The 20,530-nt window shown below is 33.3% G+C and overlaps 1 protein-coding gene across 1 annotated transcript in view; it reads left to right on the forward strand.

The window, feature by feature from the left end:
• LOC107602219 (ras-specific guanine nucleotide-releasing factor 2-like) overlaps positions 1-19,056 on the forward strand; it is a 38,988-nt gene extending 19,932 nt beyond the window's left edge. Inside the window, exons 10-28 of the mRNA XM_016294665.1 lie at positions 485-603; positions 1,641-1,801; positions 3,535-3,601; positions 3,701-3,837; positions 4,459-4,541; positions 5,978-6,226; positions 7,183-7,275; positions 9,071-9,216; positions 10,667-10,756; positions 10,898-11,004; positions 12,525-12,637; positions 13,816-13,876; positions 13,964-14,067; positions 14,171-14,255; positions 15,774-15,971; positions 16,759-16,838; positions 16,924-17,041; positions 17,150-17,218; positions 18,140-19,056. Of these exons, the coding sequence (XP_016150151.1) occupies positions 485-603; positions 1,641-1,801; positions 3,535-3,601; positions 3,701-3,837; positions 4,459-4,541; positions 5,978-6,226; positions 7,183-7,275; positions 9,071-9,216; positions 10,667-10,756; positions 10,898-11,004; positions 12,525-12,637; positions 13,816-13,876; positions 13,964-14,067; positions 14,171-14,255; positions 15,774-15,971; positions 16,759-16,838; positions 16,924-17,041; positions 17,150-17,218; positions 18,140-18,238 (2,179 nt within the window). The 3' untranslated portion in view covers positions 18,239-19,056. The remainder of the gene's footprint in view (positions 1-484; positions 604-1,640; positions 1,802-3,534; positions 3,602-3,700; positions 3,838-4,458; positions 4,542-5,977; positions 6,227-7,182; positions 7,276-9,070; positions 9,217-10,666; positions 10,757-10,897; positions 11,005-12,524; positions 12,638-13,815; positions 13,877-13,963; positions 14,068-14,170; positions 14,256-15,773; positions 15,972-16,758; positions 16,839-16,923; positions 17,042-17,149; positions 17,219-18,139) is intronic.
• The last annotated feature ends 1,474 nt before the right edge of the window (positions 19,057-20,530 follow it).

Below are 20,530 nucleotides of genomic sequence, written 5' to 3' on the forward strand. Positions count from 1 at the left end.
TATATATAAAAATAAATATTTACTATAAAAACATTAATCTTTTATTTGCTTTAAAATAAAAAATATATTTATTTAAAAGCATATGTACTAATTATTTATTTTAAATGACTGTTTTCTCTCTTAATTCTTCACCAACTTTTAAAATCATCCTAAAAGCAGTAAGATTCCAAACACTTCTGTCAAATTATATCAGATTGTATCCACTAAACATCTGGTTATTCTAAGATGAAACTCGCATATCAAGCAGCCCCATTAGTGTAAGTGCTTCCTCTATGGAAAAAAAAAGTGATGCTTTTAAATACAAACAAGACTTTTGAATTGTATTATTTACATTCATGTGACCAGGGCTTTGATCACACTTTCTCTCAAGCCTAGAATATGTCATGGTTCAATGTAGTCCAATTCACATTTCTGCCAAACACCTTAAGATCTATTTATTGTATACACTGAGATGATACAGCTGTGTTTGTGCGTTTATTCTCAGAATGATGCACGATGAAGTGAGTGACACAGAAAACATCCGTAAGAATCTGGCGATCGAGCGAATGATCGTGGAGGGCTGTGATATTCTGCTAGACACCAGTCAGACGTTTGTACGGCAGGGTGAGACACGGGTCATTATGGAGCGGCGGGGTGTTTGATTGCAGGACACGTCTTCTTCAAATTATTTTTTACCCCAATACTTCATGAAGTGATTCTTTCCTGTTTGTTCTGCTTTTCTACTAGTGTCATTTTCTACCAGCTGACCCCCATTAAATATTTTTGTTTGTTTGTTTTATTTATTTGATGGTTTGATTGATTTAAATGATTAAATATTACTGATTTCTGACCTATTTATCATGTTACGGCAAGAAAAATCATTTTTAGGGGTCAGATGTTCACTTAAAAATATATTTTTTAAACATTAAGCATGTAAATGTATTTAAAAAAATTAAATTAGAATTTATTTCTTTACAATAAATATTCTTTTTATAAATCCAGATTATTTTAAATTTAAAATTATAAAAATTATATAATGCATTATATAAATGTATTATGCAAATTGAAACTAATATTTTATTTAAACAAAAATGTTGGTTTAAAAATAAAACTATTTATTTTAATTATCATTATTTCTTTATTTATAATCATTTTTTAAATTAATATTTGTTTGTAATATTTATTGCAAACAAAAATATTTTATTTTAAAAATAAAACTATTTAATATAAATATTTATTATTTATATATATATGATAAAAATTTAAGTTTCAATTGTTTTAAAATTAATATTATTTCTTTATTTAAATACAAAAGCATATTTACATACAAAAATAATATTTTATTTGTGTTAAAATAAAAAAAATTTAATTTAAAATACATATGTATTATCTGTTTGTTGTATATTATTATTGTTTCTTTATTTCAAACAAAAGTCAGTCAGTAGTTTAGTATGAATATGAGTGTGTGATGGTTTCTGCTCCACACTGACAGCAAGGTGTGAAATGTGCTCTAATGAGATCTAATGTGCCATTTTAATGCATCTTGTCTCATAGAAAAGCGTCTCTGGATGAGACAGCGCTGCGCTCTCTCCCTGAAACGCTGTCTTTAATGTTCTCCTTCCTCTGGGTAATGAGCTGATGTGTGTGTGTGTTTGCTGTAGGCTCTCTGATTCAGCTGCCCTCCGTGGAGAAGGGTAAACTGAGTAAGGTGCGTCTGGGCTCGCTGTCGCTCAGGAAAGAAGCCGAACGCCAGTGTTTCCTGTTCACCAAACACTTCCTCATCTGCACACGCACCTCCGGCGGCAAACTGCACCTGCTCAAAGTGAGTCGAGTCCATCTGAAGATAATAACAGCTCAGCAACGCAAAGAATCAAAGTGATACTTCCAGCTTTCAGATGATGTATAAATCTCAATTTTGAAAAATTGACACTTAAGACTGGTTTTGTGGTCCATGGTCACATAATTTTATGTATAAAATTTATTTAAAATATTTAACTATTATTTAAACAATTTTATTTATTCAAAAATAAAATGTAATGTAAAATTGAAAATAAATATCTTTTTTTTTTTAAATATAAATATTATTTAAAATTATATCGTTTTTTATTGTTTAAAATAGATCTGTATTATTTATTTGAAATTAATAGTATTTTTTTATTATTTTTTTTTTTTAAATTCAGTATATTTGTTTAAAATGTACTTTATAATAATAAGTGTATTAAATATGCATGATTTATTTAAAATTATTATTTTCTGAATCATTATATTCATTTAAATGTGCATATATATATATATATATATGTGTGTGTGTTTAGAATGTTAATACATATGATCAAAATAAGTATTTTAAAATGAAGAAATTATTTTTTGTAACTATCTATTATTTTAAATTAATAGTATTTCTTAATAGTAAATTAATCAAAAATAAAAATACGCACCTTCTCAAAGTGATTTATTTAAAATATTTAACTATTATTTAAACAATTTTATTTATTCAAAAATAAAATGTAATGTAAAATTGAAAATAAATATCTTTTTTTTTTTAAATATAAATATTATTTAAAATTATATCGTTTTTTATTGTTTAAAATAGATCTGTATTATTTATTTGAAATTAATAGTATTTTTTTATTATTTTTTTTTTTTAAATTCAGTATATTTGTTTAAAATGTACTTTATAATAATAAGTGTATTAAATATGCATGATTTATTTAAAATTATTATTTTCTGAATCTTTATATTCATTTAAATGTGCATATATATATATATATATGTGTGTGTGTTTAGAATGTTAATACATATGATCAAAATAAGTATTTTAAAATGAAGAAATTATTTTTTGTAACTATCTATTATTTTAAATTAATAGTATTTCTTTATTGTAAATTAATCAAAAATAAAAATACGCACCTTCTCAAAGTGAGTTGAGTCACCCTGAGAATAACAACACCTCAGAAATTAAAGGAATTCAGTTTATTTAAATTTCGGTCCCACTTTATATTAAGTGGTCTTAACTACTGTGTACTTACATTTAAATTAATCATTTGGTACATTGCACTTATTGTGTACATGTTTTTACATTGTACTTATATTTTTAAAAATACCTATATGTAATTACATCTGTAATTAATTTCTGTAATTACATTTATAATTACACTGTTGACCCATCTTACCCCTTAACCCTCCCTTAAACCTACCCATACCACCAAACCTGTCCCTAACCTCACCCGTATCCCACCTCAACAGCAGCAAAAGTGTTTTGCAATACAATATGAACACTAAGTACACTGAACTTATTTTTTGATGTAAGTACATAGTAGTTAAGGCCACCTAATATAAAGTGGGACCTAAATTTCTTAAAGGAATTGTTCACCCTAAAATATTCTCATCAATTACTCAGCGTCATGTTGTTCCTACCCCGCTTTGTTTTATTTACAGTATTGGTCACTGTTCACCTTTGTTGAAAAGAAAAGAGCAGTTCAGACATCTGGGTGAACTGTTTCATGCAAAAGCATAAATGAACTATAATAAAAGTACCTTTCTTCTAAACCACAGCAGGGAGGCAGGTTGTCTCTGATAGAGTGTGCGCTTATCGAGGAGCTGGACGCCAGTGATGAAGACTGTAAGTGTGACGCCAAGCCAACCGTCAGACCCAGTAATACCAACACAAAGCTAACTATCAATGACGTAAACAGTGAGTTTTGATTTCCAATCTCCTCAGATAATGCTGCTGGTCAGGGATTCAATCGTCTGGAGTTTAAAATAGTGGTTGAACCTGCTGATGGTCCGTCGTTTGCAGTCGTTCTGCTCGCTCCGTCTCGGCAGGAGAAAGCAGCCTGGACCAGCGACATGAGCCAGGTACAATCTGCACAATACATGCAACACGCTTATTCACACCTTTTGTATCTGTAGAACAGAATATCACAACTCATATGAAACAAAAATGCATGCACAAGAATTAAACGGTTTATTCAAGCTCAGAAATGTAGAGATTCAATCAAAGCCCAAGAACAGAAGTTCATGTTTTCTAGCTAGAAAGCAACATGCATGAAATGCACAAGAGTGGGAAGTTTCCATTATATTTGCATTGACATAAATAGTTTCTCTGACTTTACGGTAAGGTTTTTGCATAATATTTTTAGTATGAACGGTCTATTATACACTTTGCCCTAGGGATGAACTGGTATGCAAATTTTGGGTTAATACTGGTAACTGTTTTGGTCATTTCATTTATTTATTCATCTATAATTTTATGCGCTTCAGATGAACTGTCATCTTATAAAAACAATTTGAGTAGGAAAAATAAGCCCTTATATTACATGCTACCAGTATCAGCTGATCATTTAAAAAGCTAATATTAGCTGATAATGATTGTTTACTAATATGTTGTGCACCCCTAGTTTGTTTATTTTGACTGCTGTTACAGTTGCTAGAACGTGAGAGTGAAGTTTTTCTTTTCTCTATTTTTATGCCATTTAGTGCATTGACAACATTCGCTGCAACGGCTTGATGACCAGCGTGTTTGAGGACAACTCCAAAGTCACCGTGCCGCACATGATCAAGTAAAACACAAGCACTCCAGTGTTATTTTATGAATACTTAGATTTTTTGTAATACTTGTTTAGCTTTATATTTCTTTTTATTTTATTTTAAGTAATTGTAGTGCTTCAGCTTTATTCCATTTCTAATTTTCTTTATTTTTTATTTAAATTCAGATTCCTTTATTATGCAGATACAAATACATACATATATTTGTTATAAAAACATAAATATTTTGTTTATTTTACAATAATAATGTATGCATTTAACATAAATATGCTTCATTTTAAATTAATATTTATTTACATTTATAAACACACACACACACACACACGTAATAAAAATAAACACATAAAATGTATTTGTTGTTTTAATGATTTAAAATAAAGACATTTTTATATTTTTATTTAAATACAGTAAATGCATATTTATTTTAAATCAATTGTTTATTTAAAAATTACAAATATTTTTTTGATAAAATATAAATATATATATATTTTTTTATAAAAATGTATGTATTTAAAATGGTTTTTAATAATTGTTTATTTTGACTGCTGTTACAGTTGCTAGAACGTGAGAGTGAAGTTTTTCTTTTCTCTATTTTTATGCCATTTAGTGCATTGACAACATTCGCTGCAACGGCTTGATGACCAGCGTGTTTGAGGACAACTCCAAAGTCACCGTGCCGCACATGATCAAGTAAAACACAAGCACTCCAGTGTTATTTTATGAATACTTAGATTTTTTGTAATACTTGTTTAGCTTTATATTTCTTTTTATTTTATTTTAAGTAATTGTAGTGCTTCAGCTTTATTCCATTTCTAATTTTCTTTATTTTTTATTTAAATTCAGATTCCTTTATTATGCAGATACAAATACATACATATATTTGTTATAAAAACATAAATATTTTGTTTATTTTACAATAATAATGTATGCATTTAACATAAATATGCTTCATTTTAAATTAATATTTATTTACATTTATAAACACACACACACACACACACGTAATAAAAATAAACACATAAAATGTATTTGTTGTTTTAATGATTTAAAATAAAGACATTTTTATATTTTTATTTAAATACAGTAAATGCATATTTATTTTAAATCAATTGTTTATTTAAAAATTACAAATATTTTTTTGATAAAATATAAATATATATATATATTTTTTATAAAAATGTATGTATTTAAAATGGTTTTTAATAATTGTTTTTTTATACAACTTTTTTCATTTAGCTGCCAATATATTATTTCTAAATTCCATTTAACTTTAAGACTTTTATCTAAGAACTTTATCTATATTTAGATTTTGTTTCATTTCAGCATAATTCCAATTAACAAAAAAAGTACATATTTTATAGTTTTAATAGTTTGTTTTAATTTTAGTTTACACCGACTTAATCCTGATGAGTTCACTGTAAATAGGTAATTTGCTCATTCGTGTCTGCAGGTCTGACGCCCGACTGCATAAAGACGATGTGGACATCTGCTTCAGTAAGACGCTGAACTCCTGCAAGGTGCCACAGATCCGTTACGCCAGCGTGGAGAGACTCCTGGAACGACTGACCGACCTGCGCTTCCTGTCCATCGACTTCCTCAACACCTTCCTCCACACCTACCGCATCTTCACCACCGCTGCTGTCGTCATGGACAAACTCTCCGACATCTACAAGAAACCCTTCACGTCTATACCGGTCAGGTTAGAGTGTCTGCCGCTCTAGCAGTATTTTGGATTTTTTTTCTCCAGTGCAAAGGAAGTGCAAAAATGATTGATTTGATTATTGTTTTCTTCTAAATGTTTTGACTGTCACACATTTAAAACAAGTTCTTCATCCTTGTCTGAATGCCAGTCATCATTGTGATGATTGTGATGCCCTTAATCTGAAGTTCATTTTGATTATGTATATTGCCGTTCAAAGGTTTGGGATTTCCAATTTTTTTTTTTTTTTAAGAAATTGATACTTTTACTCAGCAAAGGTGCATTAAAACATTACATATTTACAATGTTTTCTAATAATAGTAATTATAATTATCAAATCATTATATTTTTATTTCAAACTGGAGAAATGGCTGGTGAAAATAGAACATTCAAAAATGAAAATTCTATTGAAAAACATGACGGAAAATAATGACAAAAATACAATAGAATACTGTAATTTTAAATTGTAAGAATATTTCATAGTATGTCTTGTAGTAATATTTTTTTAAGAATCTTGGAAAACAAAGTCTTACTGATTACAAACTTTTGAACAAAACTTTTTTGATATTCAGTTTATCTTTTAATGATTTCTTTAATTAATCAGTGGAAATACAAACTAGATTTTCTGCATTTTACTAAACACAAATTAGCAAATTCAAACATGCAAACTGAAGGAGATCAAATAAAAAAATCTAATGTAATCCTCCAGTATGTGTGCAATGTAAACATTATTAGGTAAAATGCATATAAAATGATTTTCTTTCTTTATGGATTTTTATTGATCAGTATAATATACAAAACCAGCATTACTTTTACAGTACACTAAAAAATGCATTCAAATGTTAAGGTTTGGCTTCATCTGTGTCTTTAGAATACAGACCATATATAACTCACTCTGTTCCCTCGATCCTCTGCTTCCCACAATCCTCCTGTTCCTCCCTCACTGTCACTCGCAGGGCTCAGTATCATTCGTCCGACCGTTTGTCCATCACCTCCATCTGTCCAGACTACAGCCTGAAGATCACAAGGCTTGTACTGGACCAGTCCAAGTAACTCTGCGCTCCTCTCTCCCTCTGTCTCTTTTTGTTTAACATGTTTGTGGACTTTATTTTCTCTGGTGTCCATTTTATATTATCAGTTAATCAGGTTTGTTGTCATAATTTAGTTTTTCATGATCATTTCCCAACGTCTTTCTGATCCGTAGAGCTATACAGATTGTATTTGCTACTGTACCTTTAAGACTTATATATGTAAATTAATTCCATTGTGAAGCAGGGTGATAGATATACAGACAGACAGACAGACAGACAGACAGAACGATAGATGGATGGATGGATTAATGGATAGACAGAAAAAATGATGGATAGATAGATAGATAGATGGATGGATGGATAGACAGAATGGATGGATGGATGGATGGATGGATAGACAGAACGGATGGATGAATGGATGGATGGATAGACAGAACGGATGGATGGATGGATGGATGGATAGACAGAATGAATGATTGAACAGATGGATAGATGGATGGATGGATAGACAGACAGATAGAACGATCGATCCTGCTTTCACTCTTCTGGGAAGGCTTTCCATAACATTTTGGAGTGTTCCTGTGGGATTTTTTGCCCATTCATCCATGGACTCATGGTAGCTCAGTAAATAAAGCATTGTGTTTTAATCTTGGAGACCTGTTTAAATCCCACTATTGGGGCAGTTGTAGCCTAATGGTTAGAGAGTCTGGCTTGTACCCCAAAGGTCGCAGGTTTGATTCTCATTACTGAGAGGAAATATAGGTGTGAGGAAAGAATGAACAGCACTCTCTTCCACCCTCAATACCCACGACTGAGGTGCTCTGGGTGTGTGTCAGTGGTGTGTGTGTGTGTTCTACTTGCTGCTGTGTGTGCACTTGGATGGGTGAAAAGAGCACAAATTTTGTGTACAAGTTACCATACTTGGCCACATCACAAAAGCATTTGTGAGGACAGGCAATGATGTTGGACATGAAGGCCTGGCTCACAATCTCCATTCCAGTTCATCCCAAAGGTGTTCATTGGGGTTGAGGTTAGGGCTCTGTATGGGTCAGTCAAGTTCTTCCACACCAAACTCATCAAACCATTCCTTTATGGACCATGCTTTGTGCACTGGGGCACTGTCATGCTGGAATAAGAACGGGCATTCAAAGTTGGAAGCATATCATTGTCCAAAATATGCTGAAGCATTGACATTTTGAAGTAAAGGGCCAAGGCCAACCCCTTACCATTATCCCATCTCCCCTGAACTTTACAGTTGGCACTGTGCATTCAGGCAGGTAATGTTCTCCTGGCATCCATCAAACCCAGACTCACCCATCAGACTCTCAAACAGAGAAGCACGATTCATCACCCCACAGAACAGGTTTCCACTGCTCCACAGTCCAGTGGTGCTGTGCTTTACACACTCCATTCAGCAGTTGCCATTGCACTTGGTGATGTGGGGCTTGCATGCAGCTGCTCGGCCATGGAAACCCATTCCACGAAGCTCCCGTTGCACAGTTTTTGTGCTGATATTAATCCAGTGGAAGTTTGGAACTCTTCAACTCTCATTTGCATTAAGCCTCAGCACTTGTAACCCACTCTTTTACTTTAGGTGGTCTTCCGAGTTGCTGCTGTTCCTAAACACTTCCACTTTCCAATAATACGGTGGAATATCTAGCAGGAATGACTTTTGCAAAGGTGGCATACTATCACAGCACCATGCTTGAATTCTCTGTGCTCTTCAGAATGACCCATTTTTTCCCCAAGTGTTTGAAAAAGCAGACTTTATGGCTAGGTGCGAGAGTGAAGATAGATAGATACATGACTGATGTTGTATGATGTTCCTGACAGCTGTACTGGATTCAGTATCATTGGATAAGTTCATTCCTGAGACGACCACGTCCAGTGATTCAGGAGACATGTCTCCATGCCGTTCACCATCCACCCCGCGACACCTCCGCTACCGAACGCCTGCAGGTACTGCCTTTCTCAATATTATATTTTCAATGATTATTTTAGCAGACTTTAAGCATTAGGTTATGAGTTATACATATTGTACACTTCAGTAGCATTTTGTTTTTCGCTGAAGTTGGTCGAGGTTTCCTAAATCAAGTTCATAATTTTTAAAACCAAATTAAACAGGGTTTTTTTAATATTTAATTTTTACCAGTCAAATGTTTGGACACACTTGACTGGAATATATTTCATTTTATTAAGACAAAAATATATTTTTTCTTTTTTAATACAATTTTTATTTCATTCTTTTTTTTTTTTTAATGCATTAGTTGGACTGGATTGTGCAGGAAAAGCATAAATCAAAGTCCGGCAAATTAACTACTTCAGTACTGTTTAAAAAGTATCCCAAAATGCACTTCATGAAGTTGGATTAGTTTATTAACAATAAATACTCTGCATGGATTGGGAAAAAAGATATAAGAATACATTCCCAGCTAACAAAAATTTGTTCTAAAATGTTTAGCTTATGTTCCCATTAAAGGGATAGTTCACCCAAAAATGAAAATGTGATGTTTATCTGCTTACCCCCAGGGCATCCAAGATGTAGGTGACTTTGTTTCTTCAGTAGAACACAAACGAAGATTTTTAACTCAAACCGTTGCAGTCTGTCAGTCATATAATGGCAGTGTATGGGCTCCACGGCTTTGGGAGTAAAAAAAAAAGATAACAAACAAAACCAAATTAAACCCTGCGGCTCGTGACGATACATTGAGGTCTTAAGACACAAATCAATCAGTCTGTGCAAGAAACTGAACAGTATTTATATCATTTATCGTTTCATGTCTTAAGACCTCAATGTATCGTCACGAGCCGCAGGGTTTAATTTGGTTTTGTCTGTGTATGATTTTTTTTTTTACTCTCAAAACCCGTGGAGCCCATAGACTGCCATTATATGACTGACAGACTGCAACGGTTTGAGTTAAAAATCTTCGTTTGTGTTCTACTGAAGAAACAAAGTCACCTACATCTTGGATGCCCTGGGGGTAAGCAGATAAACATCACATTTTCATTTTTGGGTGATCTATCCCTTTAAGCTCTCTGAACATTCAAAATTTACAGTTTTTTAAAAATGTTTTAACATGTTTTTTTTTCTTGTTAAAGGAACTTTCTATTTTATAATTTTGCCAACATTACTTTTGAATGTTCCCTGAACATTCTGAAATGTAACATTTAAAAACAAAATGCTAGACAAACTTCAACTAAAACGTTTTGGAAGAAACACGTTCCATGAAGGATGTACTGTATAAAGAATGTTTTTGTGCTAAAGTTTTGAACAAACATTCTATTAACGTTACTGAAAGAATGTTTGTTGCCAGAATGTTCTGAGAGCGGATTAAACTCATATTTCAAAACAAGAAAATCTCATTTCCCATGATATGGTGACTTGTTTTCTCTACTCGTGTTCTCATAGGTCAGTCTCCCGATAGCTCCCGCTGTGCCGTGTCCCCCGCGTCCGCCTTCGCCATCGCCACCGCCGCAGCTGGACACAGCAGCCCGCAAGGTTAGAGACACTGATGACTGATGACAGCTGCCCTGGCCGCTGAAACGCATCTCCCATCGGGTCTTTGAGGAGTCGTGACACGGCTCTGGGGAGGCTTTCTCGTCCTCATCTAACAGAAATCTCCTACTGTGTCTCATTCAGGATTTACCAACCCTGAGAAATCCTACGACAAGGAGTTCCTCATCCGCAGGGCCGCCACCAACAGGGTGCTCAACGTCCTGCGCCACTGGGTTTCCAAACACTCGCAGGTTTGTTGACTTTGCATCATTTTCAGCCTGTTATTCAGATCCTGATGTGCTGCCCTTGAGTGATTTCTCATTCATAATTTATATTTCCAAAACATGAATCTGAACATTGGATTAAGCCAGGTTCAAAATTCTTGTTTTGTTGACATATTAAAGGTTTTAGCCAAGGGGATTTTAGATTTCTATTTTAAAAAATTTAATATTATATAAAAAGTTATCTCACCATAAATCAGAAAAAAATACATTTTCACCATATTTTTTTGGAAATAAAATGTCAAAATATATATCAGGCAAATGGTATATGAACAAACTCCGCTGTAAAAGCTTTCAGAACATAGTTATGAATAAAATGGTATATGCAAGTGGTAAAATATATACATACGCAAATAGATAGTGTAATAAAATAAACACTTAATTGTGTATATTGGATGTTTTCTTTCCACTATTCTGAAGACAGACATATGAAAGCTTGTCTCAGCCACAGAATAAAAAAAAGGTCATTTTTATCTCACAATTATGGCTTACAAGAATTAGAAGTAGTATAAGATATAAAGAAAAGTCAAAATTGTGAGGAAAAAAACACATAATTGAGAGAAAAGTCAGAATTATGAGATTTAAAAAACAATTGTGAGATGTAAATCAGAATTATGTGAAAAAAAGTAAAAAATTGCAAGGTGTAAACTCACAATTCTGAGGAGAAAAAGTCTGAATTGTGATATATATTATCTCACAATTGCAGGAGAAAATGACAGAATTGTGAGCTAAAACGTTTTACAGTGGAAACAAGCATCCATTAGATGCGTCATCGAAGCAAAATAAAATTGACCAGCGCCTGAAAAACTATGGTTTTGCCTGGTGTCTTACCTTAAAAAAGTAAAAAATATTGCTATTTTTCACTTTTTAGTGTCTCATTTGTAAATAGATTTCTCCATATACTCTAAATCTTTCTGTCTTCAGTGGATCTCAACTGGTTTTGTATCAGGAGAGTGATTGGTGACCCGACATAAGTACCAAAATTGCTTATTGTAATAAAGTAAACAAAATTTTTAATCTGAGTCAAATCTGCTTATCTTTTAGAATGATTTCTAAAAGATCATGTGACACTGGAGTCTGGAGTAATGATGATGAAAATTCAGCTTTGATCATAGCAATAAAATACAATTTATAATATAACAAAACAGAAGTCATTCACACAGTCATTTTAAATTATACTATTTCACAAGATTACTGTATTTTTGGTCAAATAAATGCAGTCTTGGTGAGCAGAAGAGACTTCTTTCAAAAAATCATAATGACCCCAAACTTTTGAACAGCAGTTACATGCACACAAACACCATTTTTGAGTCAGATTTGTACAAATCCATGCATCTGGGTTTACTCGCTCAGAGGACGAAAAAAGATTGAGCGATGTTCATGTCCTTTCTTCAGCAGTAATGGTTGGGTTGGTCATGTTTACGTTCATGGAGTGCATGGATTACAGGAACATCCTCCCTGAAGCACTGTGTTTGTGTTTGTCTGTGCAGGACTTTGAGATGAACGCAGAGCTGACGACGGCTGTGATCGCTCTGCTGGAGGAGGTGCTGCGAGATTCAGATCTTCTGCCGCAGGAGAGAAAGGCCGCAGCTAACATACTGAGGTGGAGAACATGTTATCTGTCAGTCCGACTGCATTTGTGTGCTTCAGCTGCGTGAGTGATAAATCTTTACAGATCTGAGAGAATTAGTTTGATGTCTCACTGAAAGGTGGGATAGTTCACCCCAATTTTATTTCCTCTACTCACCCTCGAGTGAGCTGAAGCACTTACACTAGCATTCAAAAGTTCAAGGTCGGTAAGGTTGAATTTATTTGTTCAAAAATGCGATTAAAAACTTTAATATTGTGAGATATTATTACAATTTAAAATAAACTGTTTTCTATTTGAATATATTTAAAAATTTAATTTATTCCTGTGATGCAAAGGTGAATTTTCAGCATCATTACTTCAATGTTACACGAATGATCCTTCAGAAATCATTCTAATATGCTCACTTGATTATTATCAATGCTGAAACAGTTACTATATGTGACCCTGGAGCACAAAAGCAGTGTTAAGTCTCTGGGGTATATTTGTAGCAATAGCCAACAATACATTGTATGGGTCACAATTATTATGCCACAAATCATTAGGATATTAAGTAAAGATAATGTTCCATGAAGATATTTCGTAAATTTCCTACTGTAAATATATCACAACTTAATTTTTGATTAGTAATATGCATTGCTAATAACTTCATTTGGACAACTTTAAAGATGATTTTCTCAATATTTTGATTTTTTTTCACCCTCAGATTCCAGATTTTCAAATAGTTGTATCTCGGCCAGATATGGTCCTATCCTAACAAACCATACATCAATGGAAAGTTTATTTATTCAGCTTTCAGATTATGCATTGAGTCAGTTGACCCTTATGACTGGTTTTGTGTTCCAGGGTCACATTTTTGTGGAAACCATGATAAAAAACTAATTTCAGGATTATTTCATGAATAGAAAGTTCAAAAGAACAGCATTTATTTGAAATTGAATCTTTTGTAATATTATAAATGTCTTTACTATCACTTTTGCAGACTAAAAATATTAATTTCTTTATAAAAATTTTTTTTTTTTACACCAAGATTTGGGGGGGAAATCTATGCAATTTTGTGAAATGGATTTAAATAGTAACATGCGCATTTAATGGGTAAAAAAATACATCATATGTGTTGAGTAAATAATTAAATTTTTTAAATGTTCATTTTTAGTTGAACTACTCTTTTAGTAATTTTCATCTTTCCTCAGTGCACTTTCTCAAGAAGAACAAGATGATTCACAGCTGAAGATTGAGGACATAGTGCACATGGTTAGTGTGACTGCAGCACTGAAGTCTCTCTGATTTGTGCGTATAGATGTCATTTATTCATTCAGTGTAATTTTGTGTGTTCTCCAGTCCGACTGTCCAAGAGTCGAATGCTTTGAGTCGCTGTCGGCGATGGAACTAGCAGAACAAATCACTCTACTGGACCATATTGTGTTCTGGAATATTCCATACGAGTGAGTGTATCACTTTACTTTAGAGTGCTTTATTCTTAAATGGTTGGTGATTTACTATTTAGTAGCACTGCATGATGTTTAATAGAGATGTTTTATTTTCCAGGGAGTTTCTTGGTCAAGGCTGGATGAAAACGGATAAAAATGAAAGGACTCCATACATTATGAAGACCAGTCAGCACTTCAATAATGTGGGCAAAAATTATAAACCATAAACATATTATTAGTAGTAGTAGTAGTATTTTATACAAAATAAAGACAGAAATATATTACTGTTGTAAATTACAAATGTGCTGTAAAATAAATTAATATTTGATCATTCTAATAACAAAATGCGCTATGTTTGACTCAGAAGCGTACAGTTATTTAATTAAACTGCAGTCTTTGATTAGATAATCAAATATCACAATTATCGTGGTGCCCCTTTTATTTTAATTTTATATTTAATATAATGGTAACACTTTATAATAATAATAATAATAATATATGTGTAAAACCAGTCACAAGGGTCAATATTTCAAAATTGAGATTTATACATTATCTGAACGCTGAATAAATAATCTTTCCATTGATGTATGGTTTATTAGGATAGGACAATATCTGGCCGAGATATAACTATTTGAAAATCTGGAATCTGAGGGTGCAAAAAAATCTAAATATTGAGATAGCTAACGTGGGCCAAGGTTTGCAAACAGGTGAGTCAAAATTCCATAGGATTGTAAAATAGGGTGGCCATACGCCCTTCTAATTTGCTAAAATGTCTAGGTTTTGGCTTTGTTTTCCTACTGACATGCTCTCTACAGTCCTCATACATTATATGTATGTCTTATTTGCTTTGGTTTGATTGTTCTGTAGATTCCGCCTCCTCGCGCACCACGATTGGTCGATTATGTACAATGCCTGCATGCTATTGGTCAAACTAGGGATGCATGATAATAGTTAAATGGTTAATTACGATTATTTTGCTCAGAAATATAATCATGAATATTGTCATTTTTACCTTTCATTAGAATTGTTGCACTTTCACATATGCACAAATCAAAAAAATGATGGTTTGCGCGCAGATTTAGTCACATCAAACTTTGATGTGTATTACATTTTATTTGAGCTGAATGTCTCAGTAGAGATTGCTAAACTCTAATTTATATGTTTGCTGGTGTTTTCAGATCATCAGCGCTTTTTATTTCATAATGTAGAGAGAGCGAGTGCGCATGGTTGCCAGATTGGGAAGATTAAGTAAACTGCTGGACAAAAAATTTATCGATTTATGAAAATAAATTGGGGGATTTATACTCTTGAAATCTGGCAACCGCAGCCATGAATTATTAAAATATGATTAATTATGCAGGCCTTCAATCATTAAAAATACCCTGAACATATACAAGAAAAAGAGAATTTATGGTCACCCTATGTAAACAAAGTTTTTGTGATTATTTTTTATTTTTATTTTTTTTAACCATGTGGGATTTTGTTAATTATCAGACCAAGGCACTTATGGACAGATTGCAGAAGATAGTTTCATCGGAAGGGAGGTTTAAGAATCTGAGGGAAACTCTGAAAAAGTAAGTTTGTGTTTGTATTATATATATATATATATATATATATATATACTCTGAAAAAGACAACATTAAATAGTTTTCTTTTGTAACTGTAAATCCCTAATGTGATGTGAGTGAGTCAGTGTAACTTCTTAATCTTTTTCTGAACAGATGAGTAATCTGGTAGCGTCTCAGATCATGGCTCCTGCAGACGTGAGCTCCAGAGCCACATCCATTGAGAAGTGGCTAGCCGTGGCTGATATATGTCGCTGTCTCAACAACTACAACGGGGTGTTAGAGATCACATCCGCACTGAACCGCAGCGCCATCTACAGGCTAAAGAAAACGTGGGCCAAGGTTTGCAAACAGGTGAGTCAAAATTCCATAGGATTGTAAAATAGGGTGGCCATACGCCCTTCTAATTTGCTAAAATGTCTAGGTTTTGGCTTTGTTTTCCTACTGACATGCTCTCTACAGTCCTCATACATTATATGTATGTCTTATTTGCTTTGGTTTGATTGTTCTGTAGATTCCGCCTCCTCGCGCACCACGATTGGTCGATTATGTACAATGCCTGCATGCTATTGGTCAAACTAGGCATGCATGATAATAGTTAAATGGTTAATTACGATTATTTTGCTCAGAAATATAATCATGAATATTGTCATTTTTACCTTTCATTAGAATTGTTGCACTTTCACATATGCACAAATCAAAAAAATGATGGTTTGCGCGCAGATTTAGTCACATCAAACTTTGATGTGTATTACATTTTATTTGAGCTGAATGTCTCAGTAGAGATTGCTAAACTCTAATTTATATGTTTGCTGGTGTTTTCAGATCATCAGCGCTTTTTATTTCATAATGTAGAGAGAGCGAGTGCGCATGGTTGCCAGATTGGGAAGATTAAGTAAACTGCTGGACAAAAAATTTATCGATTTATGAAAATAAATTGGGGGATTTATACTCTTGAAATCTGGCAACCGCAGCCATGAATTATTAAAATATGATTAATTATGCAGGCCTTCAATCATTAAAAATACCCTGAACATATACAAGAAAAAGAGAATTTATGGTCACCCTATGTAAACAAAGTTTTTGTGATTATTTTTTATTTTTATTTTTTTTAACCATGTGGGATTTTGTTAATTATCAGACCAAGGCACTTATGGACAGATTGCAGAAGATAGTTTCATCGGAAGGGAGGTTTAAGAATCTGAGGGAAACTCTGAAAAAGTAAGTTTGTGTTTGTATTATATATATATATATATATATATATATACTCTGTGATTTTATACTTAGTGGCGTATTTACTCAGCAGCTGTAACCCTCCGTGTGTGCCCTATCTGGGCATGTACCTGACGGATTTGGCGTTTATCGAGGAGGGAACGCCCAACTTCACAGAGGAGGGTCTCGTCAACTTCTCTAAAATGAGGATGGTATTTAAACAGTTCTTCAGCTTGTGGTGTTTGTAAGACGTCAAATCTCAGGATTTCAGAAGACATCAGTGAACCTGTCTTCAAATGTCTGTTTGTTGTTTTTCACAGATCTCACACATAATACGAGAGATCCGACAGTTTCAGCAGGCGCCCTACAGGATTGATCTGCAACCCAAGGTACCGTCTGAATGTACAGTGATATTATGGAACTAGTAGATAAAAAATTGCTTTAGGCGAAGTGCACACTTCAAGACAGAAGCTCATTGCTCATGCACAACTTTTAACCCTGTAAAACCTGACATGTGAAATAATTGTTATTTTTTGGACTTGAATTTTATTCAGAGACACAAACTTAGTAAAATATGCAGTTTGGTGCAGATGCTGATTATTTATATGATCAATGAGATCTTTATAACAGTACAGCAGATACTTACATAAAATGATATAAATATCAGTGGTCACTCCAATATATCTCCAATAATATGTCTTAGTAAGACAAGATTGAAATGATCCAAACATTTAATGCAATGCAATCCAGTGCTGATTGAGAGCTGAATAAATAAACACTCCTCAGAAGATGTGTGATGTTCTGGAGGCTTGTGAAGATCATTCCTCCGCTGAGGAACAGTGAAAGTAAAGCTTCTGGAAACAAACGCTCCTCAAAACATCCTGATGATCAGATTTGAGAGACACTGATTTTTCTAAAAAAAATTTGATGGAGAATCAAGTAAAGCTGAGCTGCTTCAGTCCAGTAAGTGTTCATCTGGAGATATTGCTTCAGTTATTCTTACATTTACTTGATAAAAATCAGTCAAGATTTGACCGCAGAAACACACGAGAAGCAGCAGCTGAAGCTGGAGGTTTGTACAATTACACTAAAAGGGCTTTTACTAAAAAAGTCTAAACTATCAATCAGACGACAGAAGGCATGGAGTAGATTGAGTGTGACAGGTTCAACAGCAAAGTTTTGATCATGTTGAACATTTAGAAACCTTAGAAATTTGCATATCAAATATGATACAGTAGCTTTATAGGTTTAATAGACAGACTTTGCAGTTGGTTCTCAATTTATGTAACGTATCGCTGTTTTTCTCTCAGGTAACACAGTTCCTCCTCGACAAGACTCTTGTAATGGATGAGGACACACTTTATGAATTATCTCTTAAGATTGAGCCAAGACTCCCTCCTGCCAACTAAACCTGATGATAATGTTTACAACCAGACTCGGATATCAAAAAACTTTTTATAGTCAGTTTGTGGGAATCAGTTTCTGTCCACTGTAGAAACAACTTATCCATATATTAATTTCATTCTATATAATTTTGTTTCATCTTTTTTTTTGTTGCTGTAAACTCAGGTTTAAATGTGCCTTTTTGCAAATATTATGTACAGTTTCATAGTGCATATTTCTAGCATGATGCATTTTAATAATTTGATAATTTTTTTACCTGAATGCACAATATCAGTTCCATTTTTAAAGTCTGATCATTCCTTTACTATAATGAGAATGTGTATGCGTGCAAACATATGTTCAGATGTCAAAAATGTGTGTGATTGATGTTCGCTGGTCCAATTTTGACAAGCAAGTTTCTCAGTCAATCTGCCCGCATGTATGACAGTCATGTCAGTACTTTGATCCACTGGAGTTCGCTGAAATGTCAAAGCTCAACCAAGCACGTTTACGGTTTACCAAAATAAATATATTTTTACATTTGTTAATATTAGGTGTCATCTGTTTACACAGCATGTTGCAATGAGACTGCATTTGCTCATTTAGCATGTTTCTGTTTGTAGAATATTTTTTATATTTTCTGGCATGTGTGTGCATGAATCTGTACTTAATCATATTCTTAATTCTTCTTTAAAACATTTTTGTCTCTAACTTTTGGATTAACAATAGCAGATTCAAAGCATTTATTACATATATTCTACACTTCAGAAATACTGTGATGGTACCATGAAACAGTGACTTTTGTACACTTTTGTACTGATTTATTACCATATCTGTGTACTATAAGCATCAAAAGTTGGTTAAATGACCATGGTGTTGGTGTGCTTGACTGGCCAGCAAACTCACCAGACCTGAACCCCATAGAGAATCTATGGGGTATTGTCAAGAGGAAAATGAGAAACAAGAGACCAAAAAATGCAGATGAGCTGAAGGCCACTGTCAAAGAAACCTGGGCTTCCATACCACCTCAGCAGTGCCACAAACTGATCACCTTCATGCCACGCCGAATTGAGGCAGTAATTAAAGCAAAAGGAGCCCCTACCAAGTATTGAGTACATGTACAGTAAATGAACATACTTTCCAGAAGGCCAACAATTCACTAAAAATGTTTTTTTTTATTGGTCTTATGAAGTATTCTAATTTGTTGAGATACTGAATTGGTGGGTTTTTGTTAAATGTGAGCCAAAATCATCACAATTAAAAGAACCAAATAAACAAATTTATTTAATACACGAGTTTCACAATTTGAGTTGAATTACTGAAATGAACTTTTCCACGACATTCTAATTTATTGAGATGCACCTGTATACACCTTACTCCATACTATGTTATGTGCAGAAAAGATACTTTTTGGCTGATGCAGAAAAAGTGGTTTATTGTTGATTTTGATATGAGCAGGGAATCATTCACTAGTTTACAGTTTTTGGTTGTTTTCATAAAGTTTACTCCACCCAGCTGTAACGTGACAGTAATTCAATTTTACACAAATGTTTAAGTGGGCATTTAAGTCTGTTTTTGTACAAAGAGAAATAGTTGTTGTTTAATTGAAACATAGATTCAGCACAGTGTTCTGTTTATTTAATTGGATATTAATTTATTTTAACTTTTACCTGGAAAACATATTGATGTTGTAAACTTAGGCAGCCCTGCATTGTTGTTTTTTATTTCAATAATGCTGTTGACTCATGCACACCTTCTAAAGAAGGGTCTTTTTTCCATAATTGATTTCACATCTTTTTCAATGACATAAATGTTCTGTACATTTGTCCATGATGTAGCTGTAACTTTTGAAATAAAATTGGTCTTATCTTCTGTATGGTTTGTTTTCCATTATGCATTCAAAAGATCATTTGTATAATCAACATATGTTTTTATCATTCTGGCTAGCTAGCTTGCTGCCTGTCTGTGCAAGTTACTTGATAATAGGATAATTATTGTGATTTAAAGAAGTATTCTAGATGTCCACTTGTCTATTCTAGACGTCGTTCGCAGAATCCATAAAATGTGATGTCACATTTTACACGCCCCGCCCACAACTGCGGACAGACACTGCCGTATTAGCAGAGACCCCACCCTGAGTGAGCCGCACACAATCCATCATGTTTATCTTCACACAAGAGCATTTAAAAGCAGCATTCCTGTAAGAAATGTCTTCTAATTAGAGCTACAGAAATAATTCATTCAAGAGCAGTGAGTGATTTTCTGCTTTTATTTTATTGTTTGGGTCATATTAAAGGGGTCATATGATGCGATTTCAA

Source organism: Sinocyclocheilus grahami, unplaced genomic scaffold (genome assembly GCF_001515645.1).
Source record: "Sinocyclocheilus grahami isolate Dianchi unplaced genomic scaffold, SAMN03320097.WGS_v1.1 scaffold322.1, whole genome shotgun sequence".
Classification (NCBI taxonomy): Eukaryota; Metazoa; Chordata; class Actinopteri; order Cypriniformes; family Cyprinidae; genus Sinocyclocheilus; species Sinocyclocheilus grahami.